This window comes from Odocoileus virginianus, chromosome X, assembly GCF_023699985.2.
Source record: "Odocoileus virginianus isolate 20LAN1187 ecotype Illinois chromosome X, Ovbor_1.2, whole genome shotgun sequence".
Classification (NCBI taxonomy): Eukaryota; Metazoa; Chordata; class Mammalia; order Artiodactyla; family Cervidae; genus Odocoileus; species Odocoileus virginianus.
In genome coordinates, this window is record NC_069708.1 from 42,063,231 (window position 1) to 42,081,734 (window position 18,504).

Consider the following 18,504-nt stretch of genomic DNA (forward strand, 5'->3'; position numbering starts at 1 on the left):
TCTTCACTTTCTGCCTTAAGAGTGGTGTCTTCTGCATATCTGAGGTCATTGATATTTCTCCTGGTAATCTTTACTCCAGCTTGTGCTTCTTCCAGCCCAGCATTTCTCATTATGTACTCTGCATACAAGTTAAATAAGCAGGATGACATTATACAGCCTTAACGTACTCCTTTTCCTATTTGGAACCAGTCTGTTCTTCCATGTCCAGTTCTAACTGTTCCTTCCTGACCTGCATATAGGTTTCTCAAGAGGCAGGTCAGGTGGTCTGGTGTTCCCATCTCTTTCAGAATTTTCCACAGTTTATTGTGATGCACACCATTGAAGGCTTTGGCATAGTCAATAAAGCTGAAATAGATGTGTTTCTGGAACTCTCTTGCTTTTTTGATGATCCAGCAGATGTGGCAATTTGATCTCTGGTTCCTCTGCCTTTTCTAAAACCAGCTTGAACATCTGGAAGTTCATGGTTCATGTACTGCTGAAGCCTTGCTTGGAGATTTTTGAGCATTACTTTGCTGGCGTGTGAGATGAGTGCAATTGTGCAGTAGTTTGAGCATTCTTTGGCATTGTGTTTCTTTGGGATTGGAATGAAAACTGATGTTTTCCAGTCCTGTGGCCACTGCTGAGTTTTCCAAATTTGCTGGCATACTGAGTGCAGCACTTTCACAGCATCATCTTTTAGGATTTGCAATAGCTCAACTGGAATTCCATCTCTTCCACTAGCTTTGTTCATAGTGATGCTTCCTAAGGCCCTCTTGACTTCACATTCCAGGATGTCTGGCTCTAGGTGAGTGTGAGTGATCACACCATCATGATTATCTGGCTCATGATGGTCTTTTTTGTATAGTTCTTCTGTGTATTCTTGCCACCTCTTCTTCATATCTTCTGCTTCTGTTAAGTCCATCCAATTGCTGTCCTTAATTGAGCCCATCTTTGCCTGAAATGTTCCCTTGGTATCTCTCATTTTCTTGAAGAGATCTCTAGTCTTTCCCATTCTATCGTTTCCCTCTATTTCTTTGCATTGATCGCTAAGGCTTTCTTACCTCTCCTTGCTATTCTTGGAACTCTGCCTTCAAATGTGTATACCGTACCTTTTCTCCTTTGCTTTTTGCTCTCTTGGTTTCACAGCTATTTGTAAGATCTCCTTAGACAGCCATTTAGCTTTTTTTGCATTTCTTTTTCTTGGGGATGGTCTTGATTCCTGTCTCCTGAACAATGTCACAAACCTCTGTCCATTGTTCATCAGGCACTGTGTCTATCAGATCTAATCCCTTAAATCTAGTTCTCACTTCCACTGTATAGTCATAAAGGATTTGATTTAGGTCATACCTGAATGGTCAATTAACAGAATGTGGTCCACTGGAAAAGGGAATGGCAAACCACTTCATTATTCTTGCCTTGAGAACCCCATGAACAGTATGAAAAAGCAGAAAGATAGGACAGTGAAAGATGAATTCCACAGGTCGGTAGGTGCCCAATATGCTACTGGAGATCACTGGAGAAATAACTCCAGAAAGAATGAAGGGATAGAGCCAAAGGAAAAACAGCACCCATTTGTGGATGGGAATGGTGATAAAAGCAAGGTCTGATGCTGCAAAGAGCAATATTGCATAGGAACCTTGAATGTTAGGCCCATGAATGAAGGCAAATTGGAAGTGATCAAACAGGATATGGCAAGAGTGAATGTCAACATTCTAGGAATCTGTGAAGTAAGATGGACTGGAATGGGTTAATTTAACTCAGAAGACCATTATATCTACTACTGTGGACAGGAATCCCTTAGAATAAATGCAGTAGCCATCATAGTCACAAAAGAGTCCAAAATGCAGTACTTGGGTGGAATCTGAAAAATGACAGAATAATCTCTGTTTGTTTCCAAGGCAAACCATTCAATATCACGGTAATCCAAGTCTATGCCCGGACCAGTAACACTGAAGAAGCTGAAGATGAACAGTTCTATGAAGACTGACAAGACCTTTTAGAACTAACACTCCCAAAAGATGTCCTTTTCATTATAGGGGACTCGAATGCAAAAGTAGGAAGTCAAGAAACACCTGGAGTAACAGGCAAATTTGGCCTTGGAGTACAGAACGAAGCAGGGCAAAGGCTAATAAAGTTCTGCCAAGAGAACGTACTGGTCATAGCAAACGCCCTCTTCCTACAATACAAGAAAAGGCTCTACACATGGACATCACTAGATGGTTTAACCAAAATCAGATTGATTATATTCTTTGCAGCCAAAGATGGATAAGCTCTATCAGCTCAGTTCAGTTCAGTTTCTCAGTCATGTCTGACTCTTTGTGACCCCATTTACCGCAGCACACCAGGCCTCCCTGTCCATCACCAACTCCTGGAGTCCACCCAAACTCATGTCCATTGAGTTGGTGATGCCATCCAATCATCTCATCCTCTGTCATCCCCTTCTCCTCCTGCCCTCAATCTTTCCCAGCATCAGGGTCTTTTCAAATGTGTCAGCCCTTCACATCAGGTGGCCAAAGTATTGGAGTTTCAACTTCAACATCAGTCCTTCCAATGAACACCCAGGACTGATCTCCTTTAGGATGGACTCTATACAGTCAGCAAAAACAAGACCGGGGGCTGACTGTGGCTCAGATCATGAACTCCTTATTGCCAAATTCAGACTTAAATTGAAGAAAGTGGGGAAAACTACTAGACCATTCAGGTATGACCTAAATCAATGGAAGGGACTGACTGTGGGGAAAAACTGGGTCTTGCCCTGGTGGGCAAGTCATGACCAGTAAAGCTTTAATCCAATTTTCTGCTGATGTTATGCTCCCTCCCTGTAGGTTGGCCTGAGGCCACCCAGTCCCATAGGAGTTCTGTAGTAGGTTATAAGCTTTATGGTCAGTGTAATAAACTCTCCTCCCAAAGGTTTTATGCCAGTACTGCTGCTTCCAGTGCCCCTGACCCACTGTCAATCCACGCCTCATGTCTTCTCTTACTTTTCTTGGAAAATACTTGGAATCAACACTTCCTCAAATGTTTGGCGTAATTCTCTACAATTCTAATCATAACATTGTACTTTTTCAGCTAACAGAACTTTCTCCTTTCACTTGACACTTGTTTTGATATATCTTCATTTTGAGGAAATGTACCTATATTAAATTCTGCTTATTTTAGCCATGACCTTATTTAGGGAAACACTAAGACAGTCCTGATCTTTTAATATTGATATGCTACAACCTGGAAACATCTCTGTGCTGAACAAACATGCCAGACTAACTCGCCTACAAACAGCTTGCTTTTAAGATAAAACTTCTGGAGATTATAAGGCAGGGCTGACTGAAATTCACTTTCTAACTTTTATTGGAGTAAAAAACAAACAAAACAAAGCTACATTTGCCATAATAGTGAAAAAAAAAAAAAAAGGTGGCCCCAAGGGTAAATTTGACCTTCACTGAAATTAAACCCGATTTTGTTAGAGCATTTATGATGATTTGTTTTTTCTGGCTTTTGATATCAAGCATTGTTCCTGTAACCCATTTTAAATTTTTGCTATCTATCTGTAAAATATTAATTATGAAATATTTTGCTTTCTGCTATTCTTTTCTTGCAATGATTGATTCCTACTTAGTTGTTGAATGTGAATAAAGAGTGGCAATTACAATTTCTTTAATCACTTAATAATGTGGTCCAGGTCTCACTTGAGATTTTATACATATATCCAAAGGAATTATACTGAATTTTCTAATAATCACTGTATCCTTAGCACTGACAAGGTCTCTTCCTAACAATAGATCTAATCATTTCAAGATGAGCCACAGTTAGAATGAATATGATAAAGAGCTCATCATCTGGGCCAAGGTTCTCATCCCATGAGCCCAAGATAGAAAACTATGTTTCATTACTTGATTTAACATTAAGGGCCATGTATTAAGTCTTGTGGCTCTGGAGATTTATAAATGTTTAAAGCCCTTAATAAACTTAGCTCTTTACTTTTGGACCATAGTCACTAGCTGAATAAAATATTTGATTTTTTTTTAAACTGGCACTTTATATTATATGCTTCAGGCAAACTAGATCAGTATTATACAGTTTTCTATAATTCATTTTTATGAGATAGTGATTCACTTGGGAGCTCAAAGCAAAAGTTTTCCTTCTCACAGTCTTTTACTACCACTCAAGGCACTTTCTTATATATCAGCATTTAATTCACTGATAATCTCTAAGCAATTTTTAGTAGCTGACTTGGCCAGTAGATTGTAAGATTCTTCCTTGTCTGTTTTAGTGTACTCAAGGTTTCCCAGTGCATAGTTAATTAATGATTATGATATTAACAATAACAGACAGTGTTTGTTGAGAACTCACTGTATGATAGGGTTAAGTGCTCAACTGTATTAACTCAATTAGCCCTCACAAACTCCCTATTATAGAGCTGCTATTTTTATTTTTGGTATTTTACAGATAGACAAGCTCAAGCAGGAAATATAGAAATTAAGCAGCTGACTCAAGGTCACACAGTTAATAAGTGGCAGAACTGAGTTTTAAGCTAGGCAGTTTACTTCCAGAGCCAATGATCCTAAGTACCATGCCTGTCACATAGTAGATGCTCAATAAATAGTTGTTGACTGACAAAATTCTATAGTTAAAGCTCCCAGGAATTACAACTCTTCTAAAATTACAATTCTTCTAAAAATACTAATGATAAATAACCAATCATAAAATAAAAATGTCCTGAATACAGAGCAGAGAGATAAATGAAACCATCCACTGTTTTATGTTGAATTGGACACTGAAAATAGCTATGTCAATGTGGTAAATGTGTCAATGTGATAAATTGGAAAAAAAAATGAAAATCTACATAGTAGATTCACAAAGCAGTAAAAAATGTACAAGCTTAAAATATTTTAGATACTTCAGTAGAACTAAAACCCACAACAGATGGAAGATGCTAACTACTTGATGAAAAGCTAAGTACTGGAAAGACGTCTGAGGCAGATGAGCCTCTAGGGGAATGAAATACCTTTTTAAATAAAGCTCAGACCCCATCTTATGCAGTTTTAATATAAGTCTTTGATAATTCAAGACTTCATGTTTTTATTTCCATATTATAGAAATCTGGCAGCATCATAGATATTTGAGTTTAGCTACAGTAAATATTCAGTTGTGCTATTAATTAATGTTCACTTTATAACTCTGTTGTCACAAAGAGTTGGCCAGGACTGAGCTGCCAGCACTAACAAAGCTGTAACTAAATGTTTAGAAATTATTCTCTGGGAAATAAAATTATAAAAGATACTTCTATTATTGAGTAAAAAGCTGACAAACTATTTTGAGATCACAAGTATTATAATTATCTATATTCGTATCTATCCCCTTATGAATACTATAATCTCTGTAAGCACAAAGATGGTTGCTTCTATCCTGGTGATCTGTTGCTGCTAAGTCACTTCAGTCGTGTCCGACTCTGTACGACCCCATAGACGGCAGCTCACCAGGCTCCCCGGTCCCTGGGATTCTCCAGGCAAGAACACCGGAGTGGGTTGCTATTTCCTTCCCCAATGCATGAAAGTGAAAAGTGAAAGTGAAGTCACTCAGTCATGTCCGACTCTTTGCGACCTCATGGACTGCAGCCCACCAAGCTCCTCTGTCCATGGGATTTTCCAGGCAAGAGGACTGGAGTGGGGTGCCATTGCCTTCTCCGATCTTGGCGATCAGTGTATCTTAATAACTAGCCTGGTGAATGAATGGATGTGGAAGTTAGAGGACATGGAAGAAGCAATAATTCATTCTAGGCTGCATTTTCCCAACAGTGTCACACTGAATAGTCCTTCTTACCCCAAACAGGGACTAGATGGTGAATCCTTGGTCTTTTCTCCACAAATAAGATGCTCTCTTTACATATATGATGCATCTGAATTAACCAGATGGAAACTGAACAAAAAATTGGAAAATTGGCCAATTAGACTATTTATTAATAGTGGTCTTGTCTTCCCAAGTGGTGCTGGTGGTAAAGAATCCACCTGCTAATGCAGGAGATGCAAGAGATGTGGGTTCGATTCCCTGGGTCAGGAAGATACCCTGGAGTAGATTATGGCAACACACTCCAGTATTCTTGCCTGGAGAATCCCATGGACAGAGGAACCTATCAGGCTACAGTCCATGGAGCCATAAAGAATCAGACACAACTAAGCGACTGAGACCCTGTTGCTGGGAAAGATTGAAGGTAAAAGGACAAGAGGATATCAGAAGATGAGAAGGTTAAATAGTATCACTGACTCAGTGGACATGAATTTGAGCAAAGTCTGGGAGACAGTGAAAGACAGGGAAGCCTGGAATGCTGCAGTCCATGATGTGGCAAAGAGTTATCATGACTCAGTGACTGAACAACAACAGAACAGTAGTTTGCCTACATTATACAAAATAAACTAATACTGGAGGCTCCATATTTTACAGCTGGCCATGTGGCTTGCATATGTAAAACACTGAATATTCTTACAGTTAATATAAATGTAATTGTAAATTTTAAGGGAAAATTAGCTTAGAGAAATCCAGCTCAGTTCAGTTCAGTTCAGTTGCTCAGTCTTGTCTGACTCTTAGTGAACCCATGATACGCAGCACACCAGGCCTCCCTGTCCATCACCAACTCCCAGAGTTTACTCAAACTCATGTCCACCGAGTCGGGGATGTCATCCAGCCATCTCATCCTCTGTCATCCCCTTCTCCTGCTCCCAATCATTCCCACCATCAGGGTCTTTTTCAATGAGTCAACTCTTCGCATGAGGTGGCCAAAGTACTGGAGTTTCAGATTCAACATCAGTCCTTCCAATGAATACCCAGGACTGATCTCCTTTAGGATGGACTGGTTGGATCTCCTTGCAGTCCAAGGGACTCTCAAGAGTCTTTTCCAACACCAACGTTCAAAAGCATCATTCTTCGGCTCTCAGCTTTCTTCACAGTTCAACTCTCACATCCATACACGACCACTGGAAAAACCATAGCCTTGAATAGGCGGACCTTTGTTGGCAAAGTAATGTCTCTGCTTTTTAATATGCTATCTATGTTGGTCATAACTTTCCTTCCAAAGAGTAAGCGTCTTTTAATTTCATGGCTGCAATCATCATCTGCAGTGATTTTGGAGCCCCAAAATTAAAGTCTGACACTGCTTCCACTGTCTCCCCACCTATTTTCTATGAAGTGATGAGACCAGATGCCATGATATTAGCTTTCTGAATGTTGAGCTTTAAGCCAACTTTTTCACTCTCCTCTTTCACTTTCATCAAGAGGCTTTTTAGTTCCTCCTCTTCACTTTCTGCTATAATGGTGGTGTCATCTGGATATCTGAAGTTATTGATATTTCTCCTGGCAATCTTGATTCCAGCTTGCGCTTCTTCCAGCGCAGCATTTCTCATGATATACTCTGCATACAAGTTAAATAAGCAGGGTGACATTATACAGTCTTGACGTACTCCTTTTCCTATTTGGAACCAGTCTGTTCTTCCATGTCCAATTCTAACTGTTGCTTCCTGACCTGCATATAGGTTTCTCAAGAGGCAGGTCAGGTGGTCTGGTGTTCCCATCTCTTTCAGAATTTTCCACAATTTATTGTGATCCACACAGTCAAAGGCTTTGGCATATTCGATAAAGCAGAAATAGATGTTTTTTTCTGGAACCCTCTTGCTTTTTCAATGATCCAGTGGATGTTGGCAATTTGATCTCTGGTTCCTCTGCCTTTTCTAAAACCAGCTTGAACATCTGGAAGTTCATGGTTCACGTATTGCTGAAGCCTTGCTTGGAGATTTTTGAGCATAACTTTACTAGCATGTGAGATGAGTGCAATTGTGCAGTAGTTTGAGCATTCTTTGGGATGGCCTTTCTTTGGAATTGGAATGAAAACTGATATTTTCCAGGCCTGTGGCCACTGTTGAGTTTTCCAAATTTGCTGGCATATTGAGTGCAGCACTTTAACAGCATCATCTTTCAGGATTTGAAATAGCTCAACTGGAATTCCATCACCTCCATTAGCTTTGTGCGTAGTGATGCTTTCTAAGGTCCACTTGATTTCACATTCTAGGATGTCTGGCTCTAGGTGAGTCATCACACCATCGTGATTATCTGGGTCGTGAAGATCTTTTTTGTACAGTTCTTCTGTGTATTTGTGCCACCTCTTCTTAATATTTTCTGCTTTGTTAGGTCCATACCATCCAGTATCGGGTAGGTAAATACAAATGTAATTGACTACCATTAAAATCAATGGGTATGACTACTTTAAAGAAACACATAAGAATGTTCTTTCTGAGCTAATAAAGTACTATAGGGAACATACAATATTTATCTCGTTGGACTTGTTCATACATATTTGAAACATAATTCAGCATCTAATTTATTACTAGGTATTGAGGCACATAGAACATTAACTTCTAGTAGTATAATATTTACTTTTTATGTATTTATACCTAAGACTTACAACAGGCTTGAATGAGAAGAACATTTCCTTCTTGATTTATGCAATTTCAATACATAGTATAAATCTCTGCACCTCAATTTCAAAATATGTAATATTAGCACGATTACATTTACCATGTTGAACTATTTTAAGGATAATTCAAACAATGCTTATTAAATACCTAAGAGAGAATCTGATTCATAGGACTCTTAAGAATAGTAGATTTTCAAAATAGTTGGGAAAGAAAAATATGGAAGAAAGAAGGGATCAGAGGAAGATTATTTTATTTTATTTTATTTTATCTTCAAAATAATCTCCAGAGGTAGGAAGGCTATTAATTGTTATTGTTATCTCCATTTTGCAGATCAATTAACAGATTCAGAGATCTCAAAGAACTTGCTCAGCATTAAACAGCTATTTGCTCCCTTGTGGTATGATAGTATTTTATTCATCTGCCCACTGTAACACTTAATATGTAATATTGTATTTATTGATTAATACCTCTGGCTTCCCTATTAAACTCTGAGATCCTTTTGGGTAAGGGCCCTATCCCATTCATTTTTCTATAATTTAGAATATGTGTACATAGTACCAAAGAGGCTTCTGCTAAAAGTTTCACAGATGAGTGAATGATCTGAAAGTGGAACCTGTATCTGTTTATTTAAAACTGGATATTCTGTTTCTATTGCATGGTATGCTTGCTTATGATTATCCTAGTCCTCCAAAAATATAAATATTGTATAAAATACAGTGATTGGTGTTCAATAATCTTTCAATGCATTTTGGTTTGATAATCAGAAAATAGAACAATCTGTTTTACATCCTCGTGTATTTTTTTTGTTGAAATGGGAGCATATTCCCTTCACTATTTGTTTGCATCAGAACAAATTACCAAAAAAAAAAAAAGGGCTAAAACAGCAGAAATTTATACTCTCAGAATTTTGTAGGTTCAAATTCTGAAATCAAGGTATCCTTAGTGCCTCTGAGAGCCCCCAAAATAATGCTTCCTTGTTCCTTCCAGATTCTGGGGACACTTGACAATTTTGTCATCCTTAGCTTGTAGCTGCATCCTCAAATCTTGGCCTGCCATCACTTGGCTACCTTCTTTCTGTTGATGTGTGTCCTCTCAGTTGATAAAGAATCTGCCTGCAATGCAGGAGACCCGAATTCCATCCTTGCACTGGGAAGATGTCCTGGAGAAGGGAATGGCAACCCTCTCCAGTATTCTTGCCTGGAGAAGTCCATGGACAGAGAAGCCTGATGTGCTACAGTCCACGGGGTCCCAAAGAATCAGACATGACTGAGAGACTAATACTTTCAAACTTCTTCTTAAAAGGACACCAGTTATTAGATTTAGGGCATCTCTAAATCCAGGATGATTTCAACTCAAGATCCTTATCTAACATCTCAATTTTTTTTCTTACAAAGAAGATCAAATTTTGAATTTGGAGTGGACATGAGTTGTTGGAGTACATTATTTTATCCACTAAAGCTATTAATGCTTTATTTGAATTGACATTATTAAGACAAACTTAATGAAATCTCACAAACCTAAAAGCAATGCTTTCAGCTGGGGAAAAAATGAAGGCATTTGAGTTTCTGTTTTTTTAAATGACTTGAAATAAAGTTGAAATTCCACAGAAAATGCATGAAAAGTAGAAATTCAGCATAAAATTGCTAGAGGAGTTTGAAATAGGGGAGAATATATCATTAATCAGCTAAAAGCTCAAGAAAACTGAATGATAATCTTAAAAAGGAATATTTTTCCCATATAGAAAATAAGCCAGAAATGACAATTTGTATCAGACAGTTGTAATAACTTACTCTTCTCTAAGCTAGGTAATATTAGTTTAAAATTAAAGCCAAAGGATAAATTAAGTACCTTAGTTTCAAGTCACAATCAGAAAGTCACATGCTTAACTAGTATCTATATAAGATTAACATTTAACTTTCACTTGAAACAATGCTAATGAACTAATAACACTACTTTTAAGTAGTCTTTGTTTATCTCAGAGTTTTATATAAAGGCAGACACATAGGTTGTTTTTAAATTTTTATTTTATCATAAATCTAGTTATGCTTTCATCTATTATAAAAAAAAAAAGACCTTCACAGAGGTAAGCAGTCTGGTAGCTACTGCACTTTAAAAAATTCTTTCTAGAAGAAAGAAAGGTCATTTGTATTCTGATGTTTATTCTCATAATCACTTTATTACTTTGATGCTTATATTGTAACATCTACAAGCTTTAATAGACACAATGCAGCATTGTCAGCTTTTTACATTTCATGAGAAGGACATGTTAAATGATCTGTAATTTAAAATGATGCTAAAGACAATTGCATACATTTTTAGCAGCAAACAGAGGTATCTTTATGCAAAATTCAAACAATTAAAAATGAGACATTGTTTCAACTGACAGGCAATATTTTCAGAAAGCAGATGTGTTTGTCACATTGCTTTTGTTACTGTCACAGTATAAGAATATTTCAGGACAAGAGTAGGGTTTTGAAAAAGCCACAAAGTTTATGTGAGAGCAAGTGCAAAAGTATTCTACCCCAACCCTGTCTTCAATAAGAAACAGTGGACTTGGTATCATCCATGATATTCTGCTTCTAGGTCATTTTGAGAATACTTTAGTCTTGTTTAGCTTTGTTAGATCAATTCTAGTATCAATTCTGAATAATGCATTGTTTTTTTTTCCCCTTTAGTTTGGCTCTCATTCTAGTACTACGTATAATCTCTGCATGTTCCAAGATTCAGGACCCATGAAAAATCATTTCAACTGGATTTAATCCAGTACTCTCATCCCTTTCCCCCATATTCAGCAAATGCAATGTCATTGTTCCATGGGCTTCCCTGATGGCTCAAGGGGTAAAGAATCCTTGGAATTCAGGAGACACAGGAGATGCGTGTTTCATCCCTGGGTCAGGAATATCCCCTGGAGGAAGAAATGGCAACCCACTCCAGTACTCTTACCTGGAAAATCCCATAGACAGAAGAACCTGGCAGGCTATACAGTCCATGGGGTTGCAAAGAGTCAGACATGATTGAGCATGCACACACACACACACACACACACACTATATGGTAGGTGGACTTGAATCAATAATAATTTGGCAACCATTTTAAAAAGTTTCATTCAGAGAGAATTTCCTAAATGTATTTCAAATTATGTGTAAATTCATATCCGGACTACTGGAGGGGGTAGCCATTCCCCTCTCCAAGGGTTCTTCCTTATCCAGGGATCAAATCCAGATCTCCTGCATTGCAGGTAGATTCTTTAATGTCTGAGCCACAAAAGAAGACCTATATCAAGACATAGATAACTTTTCAACCCTTTGAATGGATGAGTTTGGCAATCTGTTCACTGATATCTTAGTAACAAGGAATAGAATGTTAAGTTCATATATTAATAGTAGAATAGTTCATGTTACATAGTTTTACAGACCCAGTTAAAATAATTTTGAACTCCAGCATATAGGTTAAAAGACATTTAGACAGGTATTTAATTATAAATTTTCTAATACTTAATTTTAATGTTTAGATGGTATTTAATTCTAATGTTAATAAGTTAAAAATAAAATTATATTGTTGGGAAAGGTGTGGAGAAATTGGAACACTTGTACACTACTGATGGGAGTGTAAAACAGTGCAACTGTTTTGGAAAACTTTCTAGCATTTCCTCAAATGATTTAGCATAGAGTTTTCAGCCATTTCACTCCTAGGCATACAAGTATACCCAAGAGAAATGATAACACATGTCCAAGCAAAAACTGCTGTATGTGTTTACAAGTAACATTATTCATAATACCCAAAAGGTGTAAATAACCCAAATCCCCATTTATTGATGAGTGTTTAAGCAAAACATGGTATATCTATACAGTGAAATATTACTTGGACATAAAAAAGGAATGACTTACTGAAACATGATGCACCATAACTAAATCTTGAAATCATTATGATAAGTGAGAGAAACCAGCCACAAAAGGCTACATTGCATGATTTTATTCATAAATCCAGAACAGAGAAATATAAAGTGAAAGTAAGTTAGTGGTTGCTTAAAGCTTGGGAGGAACAAAAGGTTGGGGTGACAGTTAAAGGATGTGGGGTTTCTTTTTGAGGTGACAAATTTGGTGTCAAATTGCCAATCTACTCACATTCCTGTCAATATATTTCTGTGTTGTCTTTTAATTCTAATGCTTGTCTAGTTGTCATAAGAATGGCCCACTTATAGTGACAGATTGTGTTATTTCTATGTGGTAAGAAAACTGCAAAGACTATCATTTTAATATTTCCCACTTGATCTATTTTGGGCTTTCGCAATAGAAATTCTCAAAGAAGGGCAAAAGTAGCACAGCATAGGCAATTGCTCTTAATGAAAATGTATAATTTAAGGAAATAAACACATACTCTGGAGTTGTCTGTTTTCACTGCAGTGATAAAAAAATGCTCTCCTCAATATTTGACTAGCCTTAGATGTTGTCATTAATTTTTCAATAATTCACTGATTTTCTGAGATAGATATAACTAATGTTTTTATATTTTCACTTGTCTTACTAGGGATTTTGAGTTGCTCAGTAATAAGTGGTAAAACATCTAACTAAAATCTACTGTGTTCTTGAAAGTAAATTCTAATGGAGCAAATATAGAGAGATCTATTGTTGTTCTATAAAAGAAAGAATGGTATTTCTTTTAATCTATTTATCTTAATTGGAGGCCAATTACTTTACAATATTGTAGTGGTTTTGCCATACATTGACATGAATGTTATATTCTTAGATATGGATAAAGTGTTTTTTTTTTCTTTGAATGTCAAGTCTTTGCTTTTACTGTATAATGGAACTCACAGAAATAATATCATGTACAAAAAAGCACTCAAAACTTTATCCATATACGGTTAGGAAAGTTGACATTTTTAACCTGTTATTTAAGAATTATCACTCATAATAAAGGGATATGTAAATACCAATTGTTTAGATACATTAAAATCCAAGAACTTTTTCTTCAAAGAGATTATTCAAAGCATTATGCTCAGACTAAGGCTTCACAGACAAATGAAATTCTAACACAGAGCCATTGATGGCTGAATTTGACCAACACATAAGAACAATATGAATATTTAAGGTTAAAAACTATCCAAAGTGGAAAGAAAAAAAAAGCACACTTTGATTTCCTTATATAATAGAATTGTGCCCATGTCAGGATATCTGCCTCAAATATCAATTTTGCAAACTTAAGTTATATTAAAATGATAGGAAAAAATATATATAGATATACCCCTTTTGGTCTGAGAATAAGTCATTGGATAACAAAATATAGAGCCTTTGTTTTGTTTCAAGGCAAATCATGCTCAGAGAATGAGATTATCTTTGCCAATATTTTATTTAACACAGGTCTACTCTGGGAATTATAATTTCACAAGCCAATAGCATACAGATAATGTACCTTAATAAGCCAACAAATAACATACTCCAAATCAATGATAGGTTAATTATACTATTGTTCCAAACAAAGGGCATGATGAAAGGAATAAGGTCCAAATTTACCTGAGGTGTACCTTTCTGTTGCAGGAAGGGGGGCCCCTTCCAGAGCCTGAGAGTGGGCTCTTGTCTAACATTTGGAAATGAAATATCCAAGGAGACACATTTACTGACAAAGCAAAAGATTTTATTGTAAATGGGCGCTTGGGTGGAGGGCAGGAGGGTAAGAGAAACCAGGACTGCTCTGCCACATGGTGTGCAGTCTCAGGTTTTATGATAATGAGATTAGCTTCTGGGTTGTTGCTGACCAATCATCTTTCCTGGCTCATGTTTGATCTGACTCAGGGTCCTCCCTTGTGGTGTTTGCATCTTTCAGCCAAGATGGATTCCAGAGTGCGGGTTTCTGGGAGATTGGCAGGACATATCATCTTCTCTCCCTTTCTTTGACCCCTCCCAAATTCTCCCAGTTAGTTTTCAGTGGCAGCATTACATTCTTTATCAGGACCTCCTGTTTCAAGACAACTCAGGCAAGAGGTTATCATTGTGTCTGGCCAAAGCAGTGGGTTTCCTTCAACAGTTCCTTAACATTTCTATGAGATGGCTTTTGGGAGAGAGAGCTTAGCCAACTGAGAATTGATGTTCAGTTGTTAGTGCAAAGATGAAAGTCCCTTGTTACTAGAGCATATTACTAGAAAATGAAGGCATTAATTCTGGCCAGCATGATAATCTTCCAGGCCATTGCATGATTATCACTACTGCTAAGCAGAAATCCACCTTCTTAGGCAGGAGCTAATACTCCAAAGTCAGAGAGCTATTTAGATCAGCAAGAGTCACCTTGTCTGGACTGAACACTCTCAGATGGTTTTCATAGACTCTGGATATTTGTACTCTTAATATCTCCTTGCCATAGTTGCATCTTCATCTGCTCTTAATTGATAAGATCCCAGCAGTGCCCCTTAGTATCTGAACTACTACTGAGTACTTATCAACAGTTGCAAATGTTTATGATGACATCTTGAAGTAACAACTTCAGTTCTCTTACCAAAACAATATTACTTTTAAAAACTTTGTTCTTAGATAAAAACTGCTTAATATTTGTAATGAACAAATAAATCTGAAATCATATCAAAGCACTATAAAACAGAATTCATTCCCTTACTGTATTTATTTTATCTCTTTTTGTACATACCCTTATTTCAAATTCAGCCCTATCTCCTCCCCAGTTTTCTGAGATGCTCAAAGAAACGTTTGCACAACTGTAACTATGATAGGAAACTGTGATAAAATATTAGGAGAAAGGACTTTGGGGACCATAATTAGCTAGAAATGTTAGGTACATGATACTTTTATCATGTGATGTATTCATCCCATACAAAGGAGAATGAATTCAAGGGATACATGGCCTAAACGCTTACAGAGTCTTCAAAACCAGTTTACTGCCCATTTCCTGAGGTTGAATAGGATGAAAAAAGAAGTCTTAAATAAAAGCAAAAAGAATGACTTTACCATGATGGCTGCAAAAAGGATTTAGTTGAATAGAATTGAAGTAAGGTGTTCCTAAGACCCACAGAAATTAATATTTAGGTATTTAGAGATAGTATCCAAAGCTGTAAAGATATTTATGTTTACTCCTAAATCATGAATCTCCAACCAGCTTAGATTTTTTTAAAGAAATGTGTTCATGCTTGAGATAAAAACTCATCCATTTTAAAATGAGTGGAAGATAAATGATATAAAAAGAGAATATCTTACTGGAAATATGTCTTTTCTTGGCTAATGCCTATGTGAGCTAAGCATATAACAATTTTTGATGCCAATTGAAAGTTTTATATTGTTCTACATATTGCTGCATGATATTTACAATATTGTTAATATACTTTTCCTGAAATCACTGAAGAATGCAACACATAAAAATAGTTTCACTAGAAGACCAAAATTGTGTATTATTGCCCTGAGAATATTGACACTTTTAATGTACTTGCAATAACAAATTGAAACTGATTTTTTGTTTTTGTTTTGTTTTCCTTTGCTTCCTTTGCCAACATTTTATTCTAAATCAGCGGAAATCTGAGGGGAAAAAGACAGTAAAGGTAAGATGCAAGTTTCAAAGAAAAGTGACTTCAAAATTTGTTGTGCTATCTTTTCTTAAATTTCTGAAGCTACAGTAGCTACTAAGGGCAGTTAAAATTGTAAGTATTTAAGATGACATATGTTGCAGTTCTGCCTTAAAAGAGCTTCAAGCTGAGCTGTCTCTACATTTTGTATTACTTACACAGTCCTGGAAGCAATTTTCAAGGCTTATTTTATTTTTCACCAACACTTTCTTTTCCCAGTGTGCCTAAAACAACATACTGCTGACAGCATCACTTTGTGAATGTTCTGGTAATGTAGTTACTTTATGATAAATTTTAGCAATAGAAGGGACCATTTTGGTGTCAGTTCACAATTAACAGTGACAACAAAAGTTAGTAAATATGAAGCATGAAGATGTCAGATAAGGTCACAGAGAAAAGTACTATAAACATGGTTTATCAGTAGATTGATGTTCTCTGAGAAACTGGGCTTTAAAATGTCATATTTCAATGTGAATTTTTTTTCTAATTGAAATGTAGTTGGTGTATAATATTATGTTAGTTTCAGATGTATTGCATCGTGATTTGACATTTGGATACATTATGAAATGATCACCACCATGATAAGTCCAGTAACCATATACAATCATATAAGTTATCACAATATTATTAACTATATCCTTTATGCTGTATATTATATCCACATGACTTACCTGTTTTAAAACTGGAGGTTTCTATCTCTTCTATGTCTCTACCTCTGTCTCTGCCAACCACCTTTTTGTTCTCTGTATCTATGAGTCTGTTTTCATTTTGTTTTGTTTTTTAGATTCTGCATATGAGATCCTACAGTTGTTGTCTTTGTCTGATTTATTTAACTTAGCAAAATACTTTCTAGATTCATCCATGTTGTCACAAATGGCATGATTTTTAATGGTTGGATAATGTTCTATTACATATATACATACATACCACATTTTCTTTATCCATTCATCTACTGATGGACACTTAGGTGTCTTCCATATTTTGTTTATTTTGAATAATGCTGCAATAAGAGTTGGAGTGTATATACATACATATCCTTCTGATTTAGTGTTTTTGTGCTGTATCATATGGCAGTTCTATTTTTAATTTTTTGAACAAACTCTATAATGTTTTCCACAGTATCTATACCAATTACATTCCCACCAACAGAACACAAAAGGGTTCCCTTTTCCATACATCCTCACCAACATTTGTTATTTGTTGTCTGTTAATGATAGCCATTCTGACAGGTGTGATTTGAAGTTCCCTGATGATTAGTGATGCTGAGTATCTTCCCATGCGTCTGCTGACCATTTGTATGTCTTTGAAAAAAATGTCTGTTCTGTTCTTCTGCCCATTTTAATCAGGTTCTTTTCTTGTTTTGAGTTGTAAGTGTTCTTTGTGCATTTTAGATATTAACCATTTATCAGTTATATCATTTGCAGATATGTTCTCCCATTCAACAGGTTGCCTTTTCATTTTGTTGATGGTTTCCTTTGCTATGCAAAACATTTTGAGTTTGATGTAGTCCCATTTGCTTAATTTTTGTTTTGTTTCCCTTCCCTGAGAAACAGACCCCACCCACCCACCCAAATATTGTTAAGACCATGCTGCCAATGTTCCCTTCTAGGAGTTTTATGGTTTCGGGTCTTACATTTAAGTCTTTAATCCATTTTGAGTTTATTTTTCTATATGGTGTGAGAAAGTAGTCCAGTTTGATTCTTTTGCATGTAGTTGATCCAGTTTTCCCAATAACATTTTTTGAAGAGACTTTTCATGTTGTATATTTTTACTTCCTTCAATGTGAAAATTTTAAGTTCTGCTCATGTATATATGAACAATCTAGCTTTCTAGAAAAATTTGAAGTTTTTTACTATTAAAAATATAAACTAGGTCACACATATTGTTAAATTTTAATTACCTCATTGATTAGACTGCATCACCACTAAAGACAAAAATAATTCACTGTCATTTATTTCCTAGAATTTATGCCTTGGTTTCTTCATCATATTTTGAGGTTGAAAGAAATGGGTTTCCCTTAAGCTTATGATGGAAGGTATTTTGGAAATTAAAATCAGTAAGCCTTAAATGCTGCTCATATTAGGAACCAAAACATTTCCATAATCATATGCTAGGTTAAATGTGATTTTTTTGTGTGTAAGATTAATTATCCTCCTATAGTTTGGGAGACTAGATTTTGTTTTTGAAAAACAACTTACCAAAGGATGGTCTAGACTACGCTAGAGGTACTCTGTTAGCCCTGGATGGCTTTATCAAGTGTGAGAATTACCAGAAAACGGTGCCTGAGTAGAATGTCAAAATGTATTTTCATTAGTGTTTGAGAGATAAACTAAAATATCAGCATTAGAAAATTTTCACTTTCTGAATTTCCAAATGCCTTTCTGAACAATCTTATCACTGTGACCTTGGAATGATGACTTTTTGAGAACTAACTCCCCCCAGAAGGCAAAAGGTCATAGAAGAGTTCTACAATTAAAAGGAGGGAAGCAAGGATAATGAAATGTT

General features: G+C 36.2%; 1 protein-coding gene across 5 annotated transcripts in view; it reads left to right on the forward strand.

The window, feature by feature from the left end:
- PCDH11X (protocadherin 11 X-linked) overlaps nt 1-18,504 on the forward strand; it is a 958,739-nt gene that overhangs the window by 439,038 nt on the left and 501,197 nt on the right. For 3 of the 5 annotated variants that reach the window (XM_070461977.1, XM_070461978.1, XM_070461981.1), the window contains exon 5: nt 15,946-15,975. The exons of the other annotated variants lie outside the window; for them this stretch is intronic. In XM_070461977.1, coding sequence (XP_070318078.1) covers nt 15,946-15,975 — 30 coding nt within the window. The remainder of the gene's footprint in view (nt 1-15,945; nt 15,976-18,504) is intronic. 5 annotated transcript variants of the gene reach the window in all.